General features: G+C 51.1%; 1 protein-coding gene across 2 annotated transcripts in view; it reads left to right on the top strand.

Annotated features, from left to right (window-relative positions):
* Positions 1–407: 407 nt before the first annotated feature.
* LURAP1 (leucine rich adaptor protein 1) overlaps positions 408–19,893 on the top strand; it is a 135,399-nt gene continuing 115,913 nt past the window's right edge. Inside the window, exons 1-2 of one of the 2 annotated variants that reach the window (XM_078671699.1) lie at positions 408–1,050; positions 1,162–1,573. In XM_078671699.1, coding sequence (XP_078527825.1) covers positions 1,355–1,573 — 219 coding nt within the window. In that variant the 5' untranslated portion in view covers positions 408–1,050; positions 1,162–1,354. Of the gene's footprint in view, positions 1,051–1,121; positions 1,574–19,893 lie in introns of those variants that run through there. The other variant, XM_078671700.1, reaches the window with a different exon arrangement.

Below are 19,893 nucleotides of genomic sequence, written 5' to 3'. Positions count from 1 at the left end.
TGGCAAACACGTTCACCTGTATTGTAAGAAAAATAAACACTTTTAAATTGCAAATGTAAATTTGTAAGTATTTCTACATGTGTAAACATGCACCTCGAACAGTGGCAACTCATTCCTTAGCGTTTAGCCATGGGAGTGCCGCCGGTACTCTGTGGCCGTCACAGTTCTCCAGGAATATCCTTAGATTTTTGGGAGAAATAGTATTAAACCTACAGCGAATGTATGTTTGTTGTGGCTTGGGCATATTTCGTTTTTAGAGGACACGTATGCATTTTGTATGCGCTTCTACTAGAGACTGTGAGGTAAGGGCGCATCGGCGTCCCTTGGAGTAGGGAGAGTACGGTAAGAGCGGGTCACAGCAATGTGTTTCTCTGCAGTGTTTTCATTCATGCAGGTGGACCCAGATCTGAAGAGGAGGAGGAGGGACGGGCAGCAGATCACACAGCTCAGACCCCGGCTGCAAACAAACAGAAGGCAAACACACACACACAACAGGATTACCGCCCCGGAGCGCACCCCTGCATGAAGGGGGCAGAGAGAGGGGCGCCACCCAGCCGGTGCCTTGGACTGCAGAGGCGGACGGGGCTCCAGACCCGGGACCACTGCAGGCTCGCTCAGCTGACTTCAAGGAGGAAAGGTCGAGGCTCCCTCCCCGGGAGAAGCCCCGGCTGCAGCGCACGGGTCTGCACTGGAAGGCACCAGGCTGCGGTTTACAGGGCAGCTGTGGCTAAGCGCCCAGACCTGCTGACCCAGCAGCTGGGAGCTGGACACCGAGGCTCCTGCGGGTAATATCTGCCGGGTTAACCCTCTCACTGCAGGGAAGCGCTGGAATATTTCCGATTTAAGCCCATCGCTGGATTTTTTTCTGCCCGTGTTTTCTGCATGCGCTGCGTTTCTTGTGGTGTATGTGCAGGAGGTCGGAGCCCTCTCAGCGCGATCTTCAAGGAGTGCAGACCCCCTCTGAGGAGGAGATGTGCCGGTCCACCCGAGAAAGTGCCCTGCCATGCACCCACCCCGGTGCCAGCGGTCTGTGGATTATTGAGACCCGAGGTCTGATCCCGGCTCCTGCGTTTAGCTGCGCTGTGTGATCCTGGAAACACTGCTTCGTTGGTTCCTGCACCCACCCCAGTGCCAGCGGTCTGTGGATTATTGAGACCCGAGGTCTGATCCCGGCTCCTGCGTTTAGCTGCGCTGTGTGATCCTGGAAACACTGCTTCGTTGGTTCCTGCATCCGATGCGCTTGGGAGCGCCCTGAAGCTGCGAGTGCCCTCGAGGAGCGCTATATAAATACTTCTCGTTTATTTTCCTGGATAGTGATCTGAGCGGTTCGGCCCGTCCCAGCCTGGGGCGCACCATGGAAGGGGTCTGGAGTGAGACCCTGCCGGACCTGGAGTCACTGGAGAGTAAGGTGGGGAGGAAGACCCCCGAGGGGCTGCTACGGTGGCTGCGCGAGGACCCCGCGCAGCTGCTGGGGGACAGCCCCGCGGGGCCAGCGGAGAGCAGAGCCCGGGGGGCCCCGCTGCCGGGGAGCCAGGGGCTGGGCGAGAAGATCAAGGCGCTTAAGCTGGAGCTGGTGAGTGTGAGACCGCGAGTGTGCAACACACTCGCCTGTCCATATGTCTATGCAGTGTACACCTGCCCCTCGGCCTTTCCAGCCCAGCTGCCTGGGCAGAAAGATTGGAGTTCTGGAGTCTCTGCGCCTAAGCTTATGTAGATTTCCATTAAAAAAACTACAGCTATAACTGCCCCATAAATGTCTTTTAAATGGTGAAACAGCTGCAGAAGGTGTGTCTGCCAAGTGACACTCGTGTCGCGTGCTATGCGCCAGCCAACAACACATTGCATTCTGGGACATGCAATTTCTTTGTTTATAATTATAACTTAAGAAGGGGCGCTTAGATCTCAGCTTGTGAAATGTTGGCTAAAACATCAGGAGTGGCAGACGGTGTCACACCGGACGTGTGACCAATTGGCTGCTCCGTAGTAAGGGTACAGAACAAGGTCCTCCGCTGTAATATCAGGTATAAAATGATACACTCACGTTACTACCAAGGCAAATATTTTTCTCACCCGTCTCCTTTTTAGATTACACAGAGGCTGTTTTATGCAGATTTTGAACTAGGGCCACCCACTTTTTAGCTTCAAGGATTTTAAGTAAAGTTCTCAGTAATGCCACAGTCTGAGGCCAGGGCTCTTTTAAACTCGACTTTGACAGCCCAAGTCAACCAGTTCTCAAATGTGTTCAACAATCACAGACACTATGCGCCCTGTTTGGGACTCACAAGTGTGATGTAGTTGGCACACGCTGAGTGCAGTGAAACACAAACGTGTGCGCAAGTACATGCATAATATTCCTGTTTCTAACATTCTTTCCAGTGATGCAATAGCTAAAATGAAAATTGTTATTTACTGCACTCTCTAGGAGCGTAAGTGCATGCTTACTTAAGCAAAGACCGCCACAACTGGGAAACAATTTCCGATTAAATGCAGGCAGGGTTTTTAAAAATATAATATATAGGTTCACATGAAGTGAAGAGTTATAGTTTTTTTAAAGTAAAAGCCCACCTTAGTGTTGTGATTTTTTAAATATATATACATACATTTATATCTATATATATGTACATACATTCATGCATACACTTGTCCTTTTCAAACAACTTGGCTGCAGCAACGGTCTAATTCAGATGCATTGCGGTTAATATATATATTTATTCTGTTGGGAGCAGTGCTTAATTTGAGCCTGTGGTTTCCGGCACTTAATCATCAACACCGGCGCTTTTCATGAGCACCAGTTAAGGAGACATTCATTTATGGTGGGCACTTAGAGAAGTGATTTGCCTAGAATCACAGGATGTGTAGCACGCCGAGACCTGAACCTGTTTCCCCAGCTCCGAAGGTAGCAGCTCTGGCCATTATGCCACATCCTCTCCCCACTTTCACGGTTAGTGGTTGGTTCTGTTTTAGGCGGCGCATACAGGAAAAATGGGCTTGTGCAAGCTGCCTCCTTACATTAGCGCCAGCACTTATTTATTTTTTTACAAATTAACCCCTGGTTGGGAGTCCTGTTCCCATCCCCCACACCAAAGCATTAAGGCATCAGTTTGTCCAGAGTGCTTTTCACTCCAGAGATCATCAAGCATCCGGGGCTGGCCAGGTGACTTCATCCGTGGCCTTGTGCCTACGTCATGGTCAGTCAAGGAGCCCCCGTCTTCCTGACTGTTCTCATTCAAGTGGGAATGCCACTGGATGTCAGCTCCTCATTTGTGAAAGACCACCCCCTCTTGCTGATGGGCGACAATCAGTGCTTGAAATGGGCAGGTACTGTCCGGTACTGAGTACCTGCACTTCTTTAATGCGAAAGGGAGAGGGTCTGCACTTCTCAGCACTGCTGCAAGAAAGTACCCGCACTTCTCTGCAATAATAACATACTTGAAATAGTGAGTATCTGCACTTCTATGTTTCCATTTAAAGCACTGGTGACAATGTAATAGCTGCAGATACAAATAATAAGTGAGGCAAGAGAGAGAGATTATACCCTTTTTCAAAATGTCTGGTCTGGTAGGTATTTTCCATCGAGGAGTTCTATATAGCTTCAGAGAAAATGGAGGCCTATAAACTGGTAATAGTAACAACTGTGCTTTACGGTGCTTAGAAATGGCATAGGCATGGTATGAATTTGCATACAATGCTTTCAAACTGTGGAACGCGTTGCCCCCAGGCATCAGAGCCCAGCCTAACCTTTTCTCATTCCGCAGGGCACTCAAGACATGGCTGTTCCCGTAATGCTCCCTTTGCATCTGGTTTCATGTCACTAGCGCTGGGACGGTTACAAATCTGTAAAATAAATAAATAAATAAATGAATTGCTACATAAAAATAAATTGTCATTATTAACAAATAAGTACAAATGGGTCTACATTTTAAAAATTGTCCTGGACTGGGTCAAGCTTCCCCTTAACAGTTTCTAGTTCCACCAATTATGCTGTACTTCCCCATCAACCTGAGAGACGTCCAGCTGTGCTGGCTGTAAGTTATACAGCTGTGGAATGTGCCTTCTTGCACTAACCTTTAAAATCCAATTTCAGTGACAAACATCTCTGTCTTGAAAGCCCTGCTTCAACACTAATGTCTATTGCTTTTATTTAAACTTGTATATGTCACTGGTTACAGCTGACCTCGTGTACTCTTTGATCCCCAATGACCCTTAGCCCCACAATAGCTTCCTGCTTGCTGCTGGGGTCTGGGCAAGGTATGCTGTGGAAACTACAGAAAATAAACTGCTCTTTCAAGCACCTACTTCCTGTTCCGGTTGCTTTCTTTGGGACCCTTGTGACTATGATTAGCAAGGACAGTTTCAGGGGTGCCATTGGGCAAGTCGGTGGTAGCTGTTCCTAGTTGGTGGTTTGTCCCTATCTTCTCCTTTTCAGAATATATTTTACATGTTTGTCTGTAGGATTTCTGATATAGACCGTGATTGTCTTCAATATTTAGTTTTCTGGAGATGTGATCTGCAGAAATGAACAGGGTACATTCAAGAGGCCTTTCCAATGATTTCTTGGGTGATCACACCTTCTTCTATTCTGCCCTTCATACCTCATACGTATCCCCTTGGTTCCTCATGCACACCTGTCACCCCATTTGGGTAACTCTGAATTTATTGAACCCCCACCCCCCCAGTGCCCTTCTCATTTATGATGTCCTCTGAGGTTGGTCTAACGTGAGGTATATGTATATGCCGCTGCTATTTAAGACCTAAGGCTGAGGCCTCTCATAGTTGATGACCCCAGGGAAAGGTTGCCACCACTACAGCAAGAAGCACCCCGAAGTAAGCATGATTTTCGAGTTGTTGTCAGCTTGTCATTTTATTATAACTCCCTCTTCCTGAAACAGCAGCTTCTCGTTTTAAGGAAATTTACATATTTTCCATTAAACATTAGCATGTCATTCTTGGGAAATGTCATAACGTAGCATTCAGATCTTTCCTTTCTATTTTTTAGAACACCGAATATGTGTTTGTCATTTCCACCAAGTCCCACGTGGACAGACACTGCCAATAATGCCCCTCATCCCCATTGAAGGACCACTATATATCCGGGATGGACAACACACACCTGGGATGCGTAGCACGTGCTGGGGAGGCTCCCCAGGTGATAGGACTGGTCAGACTATGGCAGACGTGGCCGCCATATTGCCAGGGATGGCCACTCGGGAATGACACATCGATGTGGTTACAGAATGGCAAACACATGCAAATGTTGGTTTACCTTATAGTCACAGATGCCACATAATACAATCTATGGCCACATCATCACAGGGCCCTCGTGCAAACCCAGTGCTGATTTGCATGGCTTCTCCCTCTGACCTGGAGCCCCAGGCAAGCTCAGCACCACCAGAGCCAGAGGGAGCTGCCTGGCTAAGGCCTGAAGCGAAGGGCGCAGGGTTGCAGCAGAAGAGGCACTTTGGTGGAAGGCCTCACCTCCCCCAGCACTGGATGACTGATGTCTGTCAGGCTCGGCCATCTGTTGACGAGGAGCGATGGATCCCTTTGACCTCATTATGCCTGATGCTGATGATGCAGATGTTCAGCACCCTCGCTGGAGGCAGGGCCACGGGAATGATGCTGCTGTGCCGTTTTAAGCTTAAGTATGGATTTGACGCGTGTGCCACATAATCCATCATCTGCGCTACAATCTTGGAATTTTAACCCCAAATTGTAAATCACATGGATCAAAAGTTATTAAAAGCATGCAAACATGTAGTGGAAAGCCAGCCCTTTGTGAAGGTTTACTGGTTATCTTTCAACTACTTATTGCTGTATTTGTGCAAAAAATTGGTGGTAACAGTTTGAAATCTGTAACTAGACTGTTACCACCATGTATAAAAAAAGACAAATTAATGAAGTAATACTATCACAAAATGTGGCTCTTTTTGCTGCATAATTTTCCTGTTCGCGCTGCATAATTTAGTCAGCCCTGCCACATAATTTGGTTCTCTCCAGCCGCATAATTCCAGTGGTCCCGACTATAGGTAGAACTGATACCCCAGCCTTTAAAACACAATGTGCGTGTGCGTAGCTGCACCTCTCCTCCTTCCGCACAGGCACATTCTGCACGTGAGAGCCAGTGGGTGAGCGGCTGGTGTGCACACAGCTCAGACCCTGAGTTTACTTCCCTGGACACACACCTCTGTCAGTGAACTTCTTCATATGTTATAGACTGGGAACAGAACCTAGGAGGAGGCTTCCACCTCTCAGGGGCCTAAGCTCCCCCCAGAGCTGGGTGAAGTCTGTGCACTCGCTCATGACTGGCTCACTTGATTGGGAACCAAATCATCATCACCCTCATTAATTGTACAAGGTGGCACGTGAGCCGCACACAGTCCTGCTCATCACTTTGGTACTTCATGTTTGCAGAATGTTATATATGGACCACCATGGTCAGTGCAGGGACCCTTTATATTTCCTAAGGCGATAACAACCCTCTGTCCCAGAATGCCTCCTCACCGGCTTGCCTGTTTGCATCCTATTGACTTGAGTTTCCAAACGTCTGCTGCTAAACACAGAAGTTGGGGTGCTCTTCGAGCCACATCAAGGTATCTGAGACCTTATTATGAGCCTGCCAGGGAGATGTCATGGATTAATGGAAGTACCAGCCAGGGGGTCCCTACAGGCTGCTGGAAGATCGGTCCCTCCTGAACACCAGACCAGGTGAGTATCAGCCCTGGACTTTTTTTTATTTCACCCCCCCTCTGGAAATTTCTCCGAAGCATGCACACTCTCTGCGAGTACTGGAGTCTACTTAAAAAGGCTGTTTCCTTGCACTGAAGTCAGCTTGTTATCACCAACAGGCATTTATGTTATGTATATATGTAAAGCACACTATTACCCGCAAGGGTGTCCTGGCGCTGAGCGGTTGTGTGGCGCTAGCCCTGTCTATGAAAGGTTGGTTAATTGAAAAGCCAGTTCTTGTGGAACTCAGGAAGAGAGGTGGAGGCTCTGGGGTGGAGTGGCAGGCCGCTCCACCCTTTAGTAGCGATGTTAGAGAACGTGCATCCTCCTGATCTGGTTCTGTGTGTGCATGGGATGTGTGCGAGCAGGAGCCCTGCGGAGTGGAGGTGTCTCAGTGGTTGGTGAAAGGAGATGCGACTGTGTAGGTAGGTGGGGCCTAAGTTCCATATAGTTTTGAATGTGTTTGTGTGGCGTTTGAATTGACTGTGTTTGTGTATCGGGAGCCAGTGGAGCTCCCCGAGGTGTAGTGTCATGTGAGTTTTGTGTGGGAGGTTGAGGATGAGTCAAGATGACAAATTCTGGTTGGGTTTTACAATGCGGGCTTAGACACACGTGCCAGAGAAACCACGCTTGACTTAACCACTCATATGCTTGGTTCAGGCAGCACGCGGTCTAGATGCACGGATGGGGGGCACAGGAAGAGGAAGGATTGGGAGAGGACGCGGTCTGGTAAGTGGGCTGGGGCCGGGTTTTGGGGGGGTCGTTTTTTGGGGTGGGATAGTTTTTAGGGCTTGGGGAGATAGGGGTTGGATTGTGTATTGGACATAGGGCCAAGTTTTAGGGCTCCGGGCAGGGGTGTGTCAGGATAGTTTTCAGGGCTGGGGGCAGTTTTAGGGCTCAGGGCGGAGGTACTGGGTTGGGGAAGTGTTTAGGAAGTGAGGGCGAGTTTTTGAGTTTTAGGGCTCAGGACTGGGGGCAGTTTTAGGGCTCAAGTGTGATTCTGGGTCGTTTTTAGTACCTGGGGATGGGTTTTCTTGGGCTGAGGCGGGGTTGGGGTGTGATCTTTACCACGCATATCTCTTTACTAATCATGCCATTACCACAAAATCGGTGGTAAAGGAATGCGCTGTTCAGACGCATTCGTTGTTGGGGCAGCGTGGTAGAGACGCGTGTGATTTACCTATGCCTGCTTCTGTCATGCAACCTCTGGTTGATTGTGACTTTGAAGCCCTGTGCTACCACTGTGTTGTGCTCTAGTCTAGGGGTGACCAGAGTACCCCGGGTGAATTTTTTTATGGCTCTGGATTACAAGACTTCCCTACACGGTACAGTGTTTTTCTGTGGGAGGGAAAATGCGTACATGCCCATTTCTGCCATTTTTTTTTATACCTGATAGTAAATATTGGGGTTTTAATTACTACCATAGATTTCTAGGAGTACCGTAAGTAAATATTAATCCCAAATATACTAACTCTAGCCAAACCGTAGGTATAAGTCTGCTGGGCAAAGTCTTAACTCTTTCATAAGTATGGTAAAATGCAAATAATTAAAGACAATTAATGTGGCAAATTGTTTTGAAAAGCCCTTTGGGGACACTGGACCACCAACTGTCTGGTTCTAACCCCAAATATTTCAGAAACAGAAGGTCTGACTCTGTGAATGGCAATGCACAAGAGGTTCTGTTTACTGCGTTGAGCCCTGAGTGCTGCATTTGTGCTGGTAAATTCTCTCTGGGTCTTACATAGGGGTGTGCAGAGCTGAAATCTGGAAGCTACATTAGCTGTGCCAAGTGCAAAACTACTAAAAACAGGCTTTGCATTTGGTGATGCAGTGTGTGCAACGAAATTAGTTTTAATTGTTATGTTTACTTACCTTTTAAAGTCCGTAATCCATACATTACTACCCCCCACCATGCCCCTCCCCACGTCACCGCCCGGCCGGTACTCCCACTACCGGCCGCGGCTGGATGTTATGTGCCATGATGTTGTGCGACGTGATGTGGCGCGCTGTGATTTCACTTGCATACTGCCAAACCAGGTCAGTCCCCCCACTTCTTTTTTTTGGGGACATGTGCCCTGGCGCTACTGAATGTGCCCTGGTGCAGGGCAGGACAAAGGCCGCACATTTCACTGGATTGAAAAAAATAGACTTAACATAAACATAGAAGTAGGACTACATCGGCTGAGCGACACCGAAGAACTTAATTGACAGCGCTACAATGTAGAGTTGAAGAGGGAGCAATATTTATAACTAAGCCTCCCGCTTTTCAATTTTTTCTGATTCTTTCATTTAAATACAGACAGAAACAATATTTTGACCTATCTGTATTTATTTTTAAAAACTGAATAATACAGGAGGAAGTTCTTCCTTCGAGTCACTGCCTTGGCTGTCGGCCATAACTGCGATGCCAATAGCTATCTATGCAAATTGAAATCACGGGGAGTTTAAAATGCGAATTTTCTTAAATAGATGCAGATGTGCACATTTCCATCGTAATGGTAATATTATAACGAATGCGTTCATGTATTAAACATGGCTGCTTTTGCAGCTAAAATCCCAACTGACGTCTAAGTGTTAATCCACATTTATCGGTTAAATACATGCGGAACTATACTGAACAGAAGTATATTTTGTCAGAGGATGTTAAAATAAATACTGATCCGTGTCTAAAAGATGAGCAGAAAATAAATAAATATAAATACAGACGGAATTTTTTCAAACACCATGAAACCGTAAGCCATATTTATAACCTAAGTCCGTGTTTACATAATAAGGTCACAGCACTGCACATCAAGGTAAGCCTGGTCCCCGGGCCTCTGACGTCCATTGCACGTGCAGCAGACCTGCGTGGCGTGAGGACTGGTTGGTTGGTGAGGAGGGAGCACCAGCTTCAAACACGTCACCGGGGACAACGAAATGGATACCAGAGCAGGTGGGCGGCAGATGCATAAGCTGTCAGTGTGCGAACATGCGGGGGCAGCCCGTCTCCACGAGGCCCTCGAAGTCAGAGTTGTCTCGCACCAAATGTTCTGGGTCTGGACACGAAAGCAGACTTAATTGCAAGTTTGGCTACCCACAAACAGCTGCGTTCTTTGTGTCCGCCCCTCAGCTGTTTCTGGGGAGTGTAAAAGAAGTGAGGTTTCCCAGTGGAGTGCTCCAGTTTATTACCAGCATCAAGATAATAAAAAAAATCTAAGTCACCGAGAAAAAACAAAACAAAAAAAGCTACAAGAGAGCAAACAAATATAACAAAAAAGCTAAAACCAGCCATATCTGCCGTGGCCTGGCCAGAGTGACACAGCCCCACTGTGGGCAAGGAAAAGGGTCCCTCATGGCTGCCCACCGGCCGGGTGGTCAAAGACAGCCATTACCTTTGAAGGGCCTTTGACTTATCCCGTAGAGGAGGGTGTCAAAAGTAGACCCAGATCCATGACATATTTTCTGGATTTCCACTTAAGATAACTAGATATACAATGAATCTAAATGGGCTTCGTTTACACCGTGGCTCTCTAGAAAATCTTCAAGTCAGAACAACAATTTCCAAAGGGAAGTTGTTGTTCTGACTTGGAGTCATTTTGGTGTCCTGTCCCTTTGGTATAGTAGGACCCCTCTCTCTCTCTCTTTTTGGTGGTCTCTAGAAAATCTGACATGGATCATGCACTCCTGGGTCTACATCGCACTCCGTTGCCGACTGCTGGAAGTTGCAGCACACCACCATCTCTGTGCCAACTCCCTTTGCCTCTGAGTACCACTTCAACACATTTCCTCTCTCTGGCTAGGCGTGAAAGCCATAGATTGTTGGCAAGAAGCTACAGAATTCCATAGGACCCGTACCCTCCAGATCTGCCCCCGCCACCCTCAACCTGATACCAACATGCAGTACCCCACATTTAAATCTTTAATAATCAGGAGATTTTGGTGGGGTAAAAAAGGCCATGTTTAATTCTCCACATTTGAATAAACATGACAAACATACACAATGCATATTGATATTCATAAATCAATTTTCCAAAAAACACCACATGTACTTTTTCTGTTCCCTCCCAGCCCTAAGGGAGGAGCACCATCTGGTTCGCATCTCGCGCCGGGGTATCCTACGCCAGGTGCCGTGCACCTGCCCCTTGGAGTGGTAGGCCCACCGTTCCTTGTCCGTCCTTACCAGGGCCCACCCCTCTACCACCCGGCTGCCCTGGGACGCCCGGGAGGCTCGAAATCTGTCGCCCTAGCCTCCCCAGCCGGTGGTGACTTCCTCCCCGCGGAGAGCTCACCATATCCCCCCTCAGAGCAGGCCTATGGAGTCCGCCAGGCGGCCTCCCCTCAATCACTGTTTATTGCTCGCAGGTCTGTACTCCGCAACAACGTTCCCTCAAACCACTAAACTCAGGGACGGGTGGGTGGGAGTTTCAGGAAGCTTGGGCCTGGAGTCCGAGGGTCAGCAGCGGGGTCCACACAGTCCGGCAGTGGCGACGGGAACAGAGACCTCGGTCAGTGATCTTTGACCTTACATAGGCCCGAGGTCTCCGCCCCCCGCCCAAACCGGATGTGCGTCACCCGCGACCCGGAAGTGATCGGTACTTGTCGAGTGGGGGAGGCGGCCGTCCGCCATTGGCCGCCCCGCCGCCCCCCTGCTACCACTGAGGGCGGGGGCCGGAGGGGACGTGTCCTAAGGGCGCGCCTCGTGAAGCTCGTCGCTTGGCATAGGACCCGTACCCTCCAGATCTGCCCCCGCCACCCTCAACCTGATACCAACATGCAGTACCCCACATTTAAATCTTTAATAATCAGGAGATTTTGGTGGGGTAAAAAAGGCCATGTTTAATTCTCCACATTTGAATAAACATGACAAACATACACAATGCATATTGATATTCATAAATCAATTTTCCCAAAAACACCACATGTACTTTTTCTGTTCCCTCCCAGCCCTAAGGGAGGAGCACCATCTGGTTCGCATCTCGCGCCGGGGTATCCTACGCCAGGTGCCGTGCACCTGCCCCTTGGAGTGGTAGGCCCACCGTTCCTTGTCCGTCCTTACCAGGGCCCACCCCTCTACCACCCGGCTGCCCTGGGACGCCCGGGAGGCTCGAAATCTGTCGCCCTAGCCTCCCCAGCCGGTGGTGACTTCCTCCCCGCGGAGAGCTCACCATATCCCCCCTCAGAGCAGGCCTATGGAGTCCGCCAGGCGGCCTCCCCTCAATCACTGTTTATTGCTCGCAGGTCTGTACTCCGCCACAAGGGTGGCCAAGGCCCTCAGGTCTGACACCCTCCCCACCTGCGTGCGCAATAAATGCCCAAAGTTCACGTATGAATGTGTCCGTTCCTAAGTCCGACAGGTGTACCCCATCATGGTGGTACATTGCTTCTCCCGAGATCAACCGGTGCTGAATGTAGCGTAAGCGGCCCTTGGCTGAGCACAACCTCGCCAGTTCATCATTCAGTTTTCTCACTGAAACGTTCAAAGATCTGACCCGGACTCCTGGTCCCCATGTCCTGCGTGAGAGCATGCCCGACCAAACAATTGTGGCTGCCGGGAACGTGTGCCCCAGCCAGGCGAATTCCGCCAGGAGGGCCTCCTTGACCGCCAAGCGCCCCCTGTCCACCATGTCGTTGCCCCCTACATGTATCACAATCCAAGTTGGAGACTTGTGCCGGCTCCGTGCTTTGAGTTCCTCCACCGTCCGCCTTAAGTGTCGGATCCGCATCCCCCCGATGCCATGCCACACGAATTCGACCTCGCCCAAGTTTGCTGGCTTCACCACCCGTCGTTGCTGCACACGTACCGCTGCCCGGCGCACGAACGAGTGCCCCACGACCCAGACCACCGACTCAGGCATACTAATCAGAAGGAGAAAGAGGGCACAGTTAAGCATCAACCAACAAGAGATGGCCAAGTTTGGTCATAACAAATCCGGCCTCACGTATCTTTTGTAACAGCCCGAAGCCCAGCGCCCGACACCCTTGACAGCGTCGGGAGAGAGGCCCGCCCCTGCCGCTAAGGTAGCAGCGCCTATCCTGAAGGAATGAGATGAAAACCCGGCAGCCCCCAGACCTAGTACCCCCAGGGCAAGCCTGAAAACCGCTTTAAATTGGTATTGTGACAAACAGTGGCCATTCTCGTGTATGAACAGGGCCGGGCCCCCACCCACGGGACGAAGGGGCAGGTAAGCCAGCATCCGGGCTACCGGGCATGCCGCCACCCCAGGGGCGGGCCGGAGATGCACGGGAGCACCCTTCCCCCCCTGGTCTGTTTTGGAACGCCTGAGCAGTACAACTAAGCCCCCCGGGGAAATAGCCAGGTCCCGGAACTGCAAGCCCCCCTCATGGTCAAATCTAGAGGACCCTACCAATTCGCTCAGGCGGAAGGCCCCGTAAAAGGCTAAGCAGAAAGCTGCTCCCAGCAGAACCTCCTCGAACGGAGACTCGCACACAGACGGTAAGACCCTTAACATTTCAGACAAGGTAGGGAGATCCAGTGGCCTACGACAGTCCCGCCTTGGTCCCTCAAGTCTGGCCCACCCTGTCAGGGCCTTTCTGATGAGGAAGGAGGCCCCAGGGTCCCGAACCCCTGCTACCTTGGCAAAGAAGGCGATTGCCGACAAATTTGCCCTTGCGTAGGCCACAGCCCTCCCCTGGTCCCTTAGCCTTTGAAGGAAACCATGTACCGCCTCTGGAGAAAAAACGTTAGGAAAACCTGTCTGTTTGGTGAAACACAAGTATACATTAAATTGCTGTTGATATGACTGTTTTGTGCGTTCACTCAGGGAGGCACCTACCAGCCCCGCTAAAGCGGGGCTCCAATTGTCCACAGTGACGTAGGGAATATCGTCATTCGCTCCTCTGCCTGCGGGTGGAACCTCCGGAAATCCTGCAACTTGGAACGAGACAAAGCATCAGCTGCATGGTTATCAATACCTGGTATATGTGCCGCCTTGAAGGTTAAGTTCAGTTTCAAGTATGCCAGGACCAACAATTTTAACAAGCGCAACACGTGGGGGCAGGTAGCTCCCTGCCTGTTGATGACTTCCACCACCGCCATGTTATCTGACCAGAAGGTCACCGCTCTATCCCTGAAATGATCAGCCCAGATGGTCACTGCCACCCAGATGGGGAAGAGCTCTAAGAAGGCAATGTTCTTTGTCAGGCCACTTTCGTGCCAGGCCGGAGGCCAGACCGCCCCGCACCAAGCGGCACCCAAGATGGCGCCAAAGCCAATGCTGCCTGCCGAATCTGTAAAAAGGCCAAGCTCAGCACTGGTCACCGGAGGGGCGGGCCACACCACTCGCCCATTGAAGTCCGCCAGAAAACCACGCCAGACCCTCAGGTCCTCCCTCACACTAGCCCTTAAACGTACCCTGTGGTGCTTTTGGGTTAGACCCACCATAGCGCGGGCGATAGACCTGGAGAAAGGTCGCCCCATTGGGCTGATACGAAGAGCAAAATTCAACTGCCCCACCAGGACTTGGAGCTGGTGCAGGGACACTTTCGGGCCTGCTAAGGCCGCCTCGATCGCCCGGGAGAATGCCACCACCTTGTCTCTAGGTAATCTGCACTCCCCAGCTACAGTATCAATTTCTATCCCCAAGAACGACATACAAGTCTCAGGGCCTACCGTCTTGCTGGGTGCCAGGGGAACCCCGAATTCCTGGAACATGTTCACTAGTTCGTTAAGCGCCTGCGCGCACTTACCAGACCCAGCCGGGCCCATCACCATGAAATCATCCAAGTAGTGAACCACATCAGTGCACCCTGACCTGTATGAAAACACCCACTGCAGCATGGAGCTGAAGGTCTCAAAGTATTTACACGATACAGCGCATCCCATAGGCATGCATTTGTCGTAATAGAACTGGTGTTGCACCTGAAAGCCTAGCAAATGGTAGTCGTCCGGGTGCACCGGCAACAGGCGAAAGGCTGATTCTATGTCTGTTTTTGCCAACAAGGCCCCTCGCCCCAGCTCCCTGACCTTTTGAATAGCGGCATCAAAGGAAGAGTATGTCACTGTACATAGTGCCGGGTCAATGGAGTCATTCACTGAAGAGCCCCTGGGAGCGGAAAGGTTGTGTATCATCCTGAACTGCCCAGGCTCCTTTTTTGGTACTACTCCCAGTGGGGAACACACATAGTTCTCAAAAGGGGGAGAGGGGAAAGGTCCAGCCACCCGGCCCAGGGAACACTCCTTGTCTACCTTAGCAACTACTACTGACGGTTGACTCCTGGCTGACAATAGATTGTTGCATCGACTAACGGGAGGGACATTTACCGCAGGAATCCGGAACCCAAGTGAAAAACCCTCAAACAAAACCAAGGCCGCCCCCCTATCAGGGTACCGGTCGAGCCAATAAGTCAGACGTACAATGTCAACTGGGGTAGGCAGGTTAGGCCTGCGGGGGCTTAACATCCCTTGTCGCTGCCCCGCCTCCTCGTTCTCTCGCCTTTTTGTTGCACTTGAACTCGGGATGAGAGGCATGACCGCAGAAGGAACATGCATGTTTAAACTTGCATTGTCCGGGAGGGTAGGTGCACGCTTTACTATTAAAGGTCCAACAAACTCCCCTCTTCTCACCCGGGCCACCCTGGGATGTCCGAAAGGACTGCCTGGCTGGCTGCTCTCTGCAGCTGGTACTCTCCAACCAGGCATTCACCTCTACCTGGTCCCATCCAATGCCTGGGTTTTGCTCTTTGGCCCAGCGGAAATCCCTATCATAATTCAACCATACTAAGCTCCCTTGAGTGGCATGTGCCTTTACAATTTTGTTCATATAAAACACCAGTGGGATAGCTAACTCCGGTCTCTTCTCTAACAGTACTGAAACAAAGACATGGAAACCGAATAGCCAATTGGTCAGAGTCTCCTCTACCCGGGGCCTCCTTTCTTTAAAGGGACCCTCCTTGCCTTCTCTCTCTCTAAGATCTATATCCCTCCTATTGGGCCTGATCAGGGAAAAGATGTCAATGTACGCGCCCTTCCAAATCTTTTCCCGTATTTCTGGGGACACATGTGTGGCCAGCATTCCTGATTGCGACAGCACGTTCCCTTGTACTCCTCCCAGGGATCCCCCAACTTCGCAGGCCACCCCGACCCCGTTACCTAGCTTACCTCCCAAGGGTCCAGCTGCCTGCGTGGCTGCCTGGGGTAAGGCTCCACTCGTTCCACTTGGAGTCGCTTTGCGCAATTCTGCCACCTGCGCGAGCTGCTTCTGAATGGTCTGCAGCGCCCCCTGATCTATTGCCTGCTGTGGGGCCCATGGCGCTGTCGCCCCTGCGCTCGCTCGTTCTCCCCCTTTATTTGAGGCCGCCAATTGTCCTACCAGGGCAGCCACTGATGCCAGCAGACCCTCTACGGGGTCCTGCACTCCCGGCCCTGCGGCCACCGGCTGCGGCGGAGGCGGGACCGGCGTGCCCCCACCCGGGGCTAGTGTATGTAGTGTCTCCCTGATTTCAGACAACAGCGCCCCTACCGGGTCAGGAGGGACAATGGACTGTGATATCCCTGTTATTGGGGCGGGAGCCAGCACTACCTCGGACCATAGGGAGGGGGGTGTGGACGGGACCTGCTGATCCCTCGTCCGGCTCCTCCACTACGTGCGCCTGACTACGCTTCTTGCCCTTCTCTGGCCTTTTATTCTTGGTTACTGTTCCTCCCTTCTTCCGCAGCGGGGGGAATGCCGCTCTCGGCGCTACACCTTCCCTACGTGGCCTCTCTACTACAGGTTCAGGCTGCTCGTCTTCGCTCCCCGACTCGCTGTCCGGGGTGTCCTTGCTCAGCTTGCGCAACAATAATTTCATTATCTGCGCTAGTTCCGGATCAGTGTCTTTCCTCTTATGCCCTCCTTTCTTGGGGGCCATCTCGCCTATCTAATCCGCGTTTGCAGTCTGCGCCGCTGGCGTACTTTGACTCTCTTCACTCCCACCAGCTAAGCTGCTGCGCGCCCTACACGCCTGGAGCCTCAACGCCTGCGCACCCCGCCACCCAGAGCCACCGTCCACACCGCCCGGCAGGAGCCCGCACCCCGAGTTGGACCCCACGTGCAGCCGCAACCCCCGCGGGAGGACAGTAAACCAAGTTAGCAAACAAACCACCGTCCCCCCCTTCACTTGACCACGGCTGCCCGCGAGGCCCCCCGAGGCACCCGACTCCTTACCTGGCCACGTGCACGGCACCCTTCGCGCTCCGCGCCCGACACCGACACCAGATGGACGCTGCACTCCTTCGATAGCCGAACTCCACCACGAAAACCCCCTTCTCTCGGATGCCGCTCTCCCTCGACAATCCAACGGGAGACGCGGTAAGAAGTTTCAGGAAGCTTGGGCCTGGAGTCCGAGGGTCAGCAGCGGGGTCCACACAGTCCGGCAGTGGCGACGGGAACAGAGACCTCGGTCAGTGATCTTTGACCTTACATAGGTCCGAGGTCTCAGCCCCCCGCCCAAACCGGATGTGCGTCACCCGCGACCCGGAAGTGATCGGTACTTGTCGAGTGGGGGAGGCGGCCGTCCGCCATTGGCCGCCCCGCCGCCCCCCTGCTACCACTGAGGGCGGGGGCCGGAGGGGACGTGTCCTAAGGGCGCGCCTCGTGAAGCTCGTCGCTTGGCATCTCCTGAACGCCGAAGACTCTTGGCCTCCGCTCAACTGCTGCGTCACCTTTAAAGCATTTTGCATCGACCCCATTTCCTAACTGCACTGCTGCTTGCACCACCTGCACCAGAAGCATCAGTCGGTCCACAGACCCGACCGTCAGATCGGGAGTGAATATTTCAGTAAAAGCCCCTCTTGGGCCTACTTGCATGCAGCAACACAGACACTGGACACTGTTAGTAGGGTGGTGACGTGCTCAACCCCGAGGGGTTGCAGCACCCTATATCGAAACCCTCAGGCTACGCCGAGCCCATGGGATGGATGTGGAATACAGTGTATAGTAGCGGCCGGGTGGCTCACTACATTCCTTTATAACCTTTAATTAAAAAAAAATAATAATAAAATAACACAGTATGCATTATATACCATAGATTGGTGTTCAGCACACATAATCTCTGTCTCTGGCTGGGCCAGTGATTGGCTCTCCGCTTATACGGGTGACCACGCGGGTTATCTTTGGAGGACAAGGTCGCTGAGTCATCTCCCTTCCCTGGTAACAGGGGTGTTAAACACATTTGGTTGCAGTATCTTCCCTCCATTCTCAATGGCAACATCATCCACTTCCTCTGCAACACCGTCCTCCATTACACCAGAGTCCCCCTCTGGGATTTTCTTAAACCATGATGCGTTTCTCGAAACTTCCATGTTTCCTCTCTTGGGCGTTATCATGGTGCCTCGTACTCTGGTGACTTCCCAAGTTCCTCTCTCAGAAGGTGTGTGGGTGGGTGGCAATCTCAAATGATGACTCTATCTTCCACTTGGATGTGGTGTTCTATAGCCTTCCAGCATCTGCTCGCCTTTTCATTGTTGTCTCTTCTCTTGTGTAGCCGTTAAAACAAAAACTGCTGGTTTTCACTGGGGACCTGCTGGTAGCACATCCCACCCAGAACGCTTCATCAAAAGGTCACTCGGTGCACATCCTGTTGTGCTGTGTGGAGTTTGGTGACAGGCCCTCAGGAATAGTTGTAGACAGCCTTCAAAATCTTGAAAAGACGTAGAGGCAGCACCAATTATATAGTAATTCGCAGAAGCAAAATGTTGTGAAAATATATTCTTCTTTTTATTAATCTTTTTGTTTTAGAAGTGCACAGGACAGCCAACGCGTTTCGCTCCCCACCTTGGGAGCTTCGCCAGGGCAGAGTCAAAAAGTATTGCACAACCAGTAATGTACTAGTCCAGGCCAGGCAGGCGGTATATGGCTTAGTCAAAATCCAGATAACAGAAAGTAAACTGTCAATCAAAGTCAAAAGAGTTGCACTGTAATTCGTGCAGAACTGTGCGCCGTGAGGACCAATTGGCGTTGGGTAAGGTTCCAAATCTGTTAGAGTGTATTGAGGCAATATAAGTGTAAGGTACTTGGGTAAATTGTAGAGATGAGGTCTTTCTTTAGAGGTTGGCAGGCCTTAATAAGCTGCCAAACCGGCTCGTTCTCAATGACGTATATCGTCCAGAATAATAGTCCTGTGTGAGACGCCAACCTTCAAAATCTTCTCCTTTTTTCACTCCAATCCTGAGTGCCTTGTTAAGCGTTCTCATAAACCTTTCCACTTCGCCATTTGCTCGGGCCACTTAGGAATGATTCTCAGGTGACGGATATTGAGATTAGGTAAGTAGTCCTTAAATTCTTGGTCCTGAAACGGGGGACCATTGTCTGTTTTGACTTCATTGGGCAACCCCAGCAATGCAGTCTAGATCCAGTCTAGAGCTAGTTTCATATATTCGAACGAGGTGGATTTGACAAGCTTCACAACTGGGAATTTTGAGTGACTGTCCGTTACTACTGATATGAGCCGGTAGGCTGGGAAGCTTCCAAAGTCCATGCTTATGGAAGTCCAGGGTGTTGCACTGGAGGCTTCCATGATCACAGGAGCCACAGACAATTCTCTGCTTGTGAGGTTGTAAAAGAAGGGTTCAGGGACAACCAATAATCAAAGATCCTTAAGCATTTCCCGGCGGTATCGCCTCTTTAACCCACAAAATATTAATCAATGAAGAGGCAGGCGCTGGAGACTGGAAGGCAGGAAACAAGGATTTATTCTCTCCGGAGGAGAACACATCAGTTCGGGCAGCAAGTATCGTCACGAGGTGCTCTAACCGCATCTCTGAGGCCTGGCTTCTTATACACAGGTTTATGATCTTTATTGCAGGTAACACATTCTTGCAATGCTTTGAAGTATGAAAGGACATCCTCGGAATCTCCCCTTCAGGCCCGTTCCCACACACATTTACAGTTGAAGTCCCCACCCCGGTCACAACAGGTGATGATTATCGCGCAGCTGGACATTCCGCCGATTCACGGGATGTGTGGGGTTGATCGGATCTCATAGGGAGGGGGCTTTGATCAATTCGAGGGTTCTTTAATGGGGGAAGCTTCCTACTGTACGGGGGGGGCAATAAACAGTATCCTCAGGGCCAGGTGGCGGCCTGGGAACGAGGAAGACAAACGGGCACACAGGAAAAGGGGGTTTGTATCGAAGGGCCTGGGACCATGAAAGGGATGAAGGGAGGTGTCGCGCTGGGAACAGGATGGGATT

Source organism: Lissotriton helveticus, chromosome 1_2, assembly GCF_964261635.1.
Source record: "Lissotriton helveticus chromosome 1_2, aLisHel1.1, whole genome shotgun sequence".
In the NCBI taxonomy this organism is placed as follows: Eukaryota; Metazoa; Chordata; class Amphibia; order Caudata; family Salamandridae; genus Lissotriton; species Lissotriton helveticus.
This window is presented reverse-complemented; position numbering and strand designations above follow the sequence as displayed.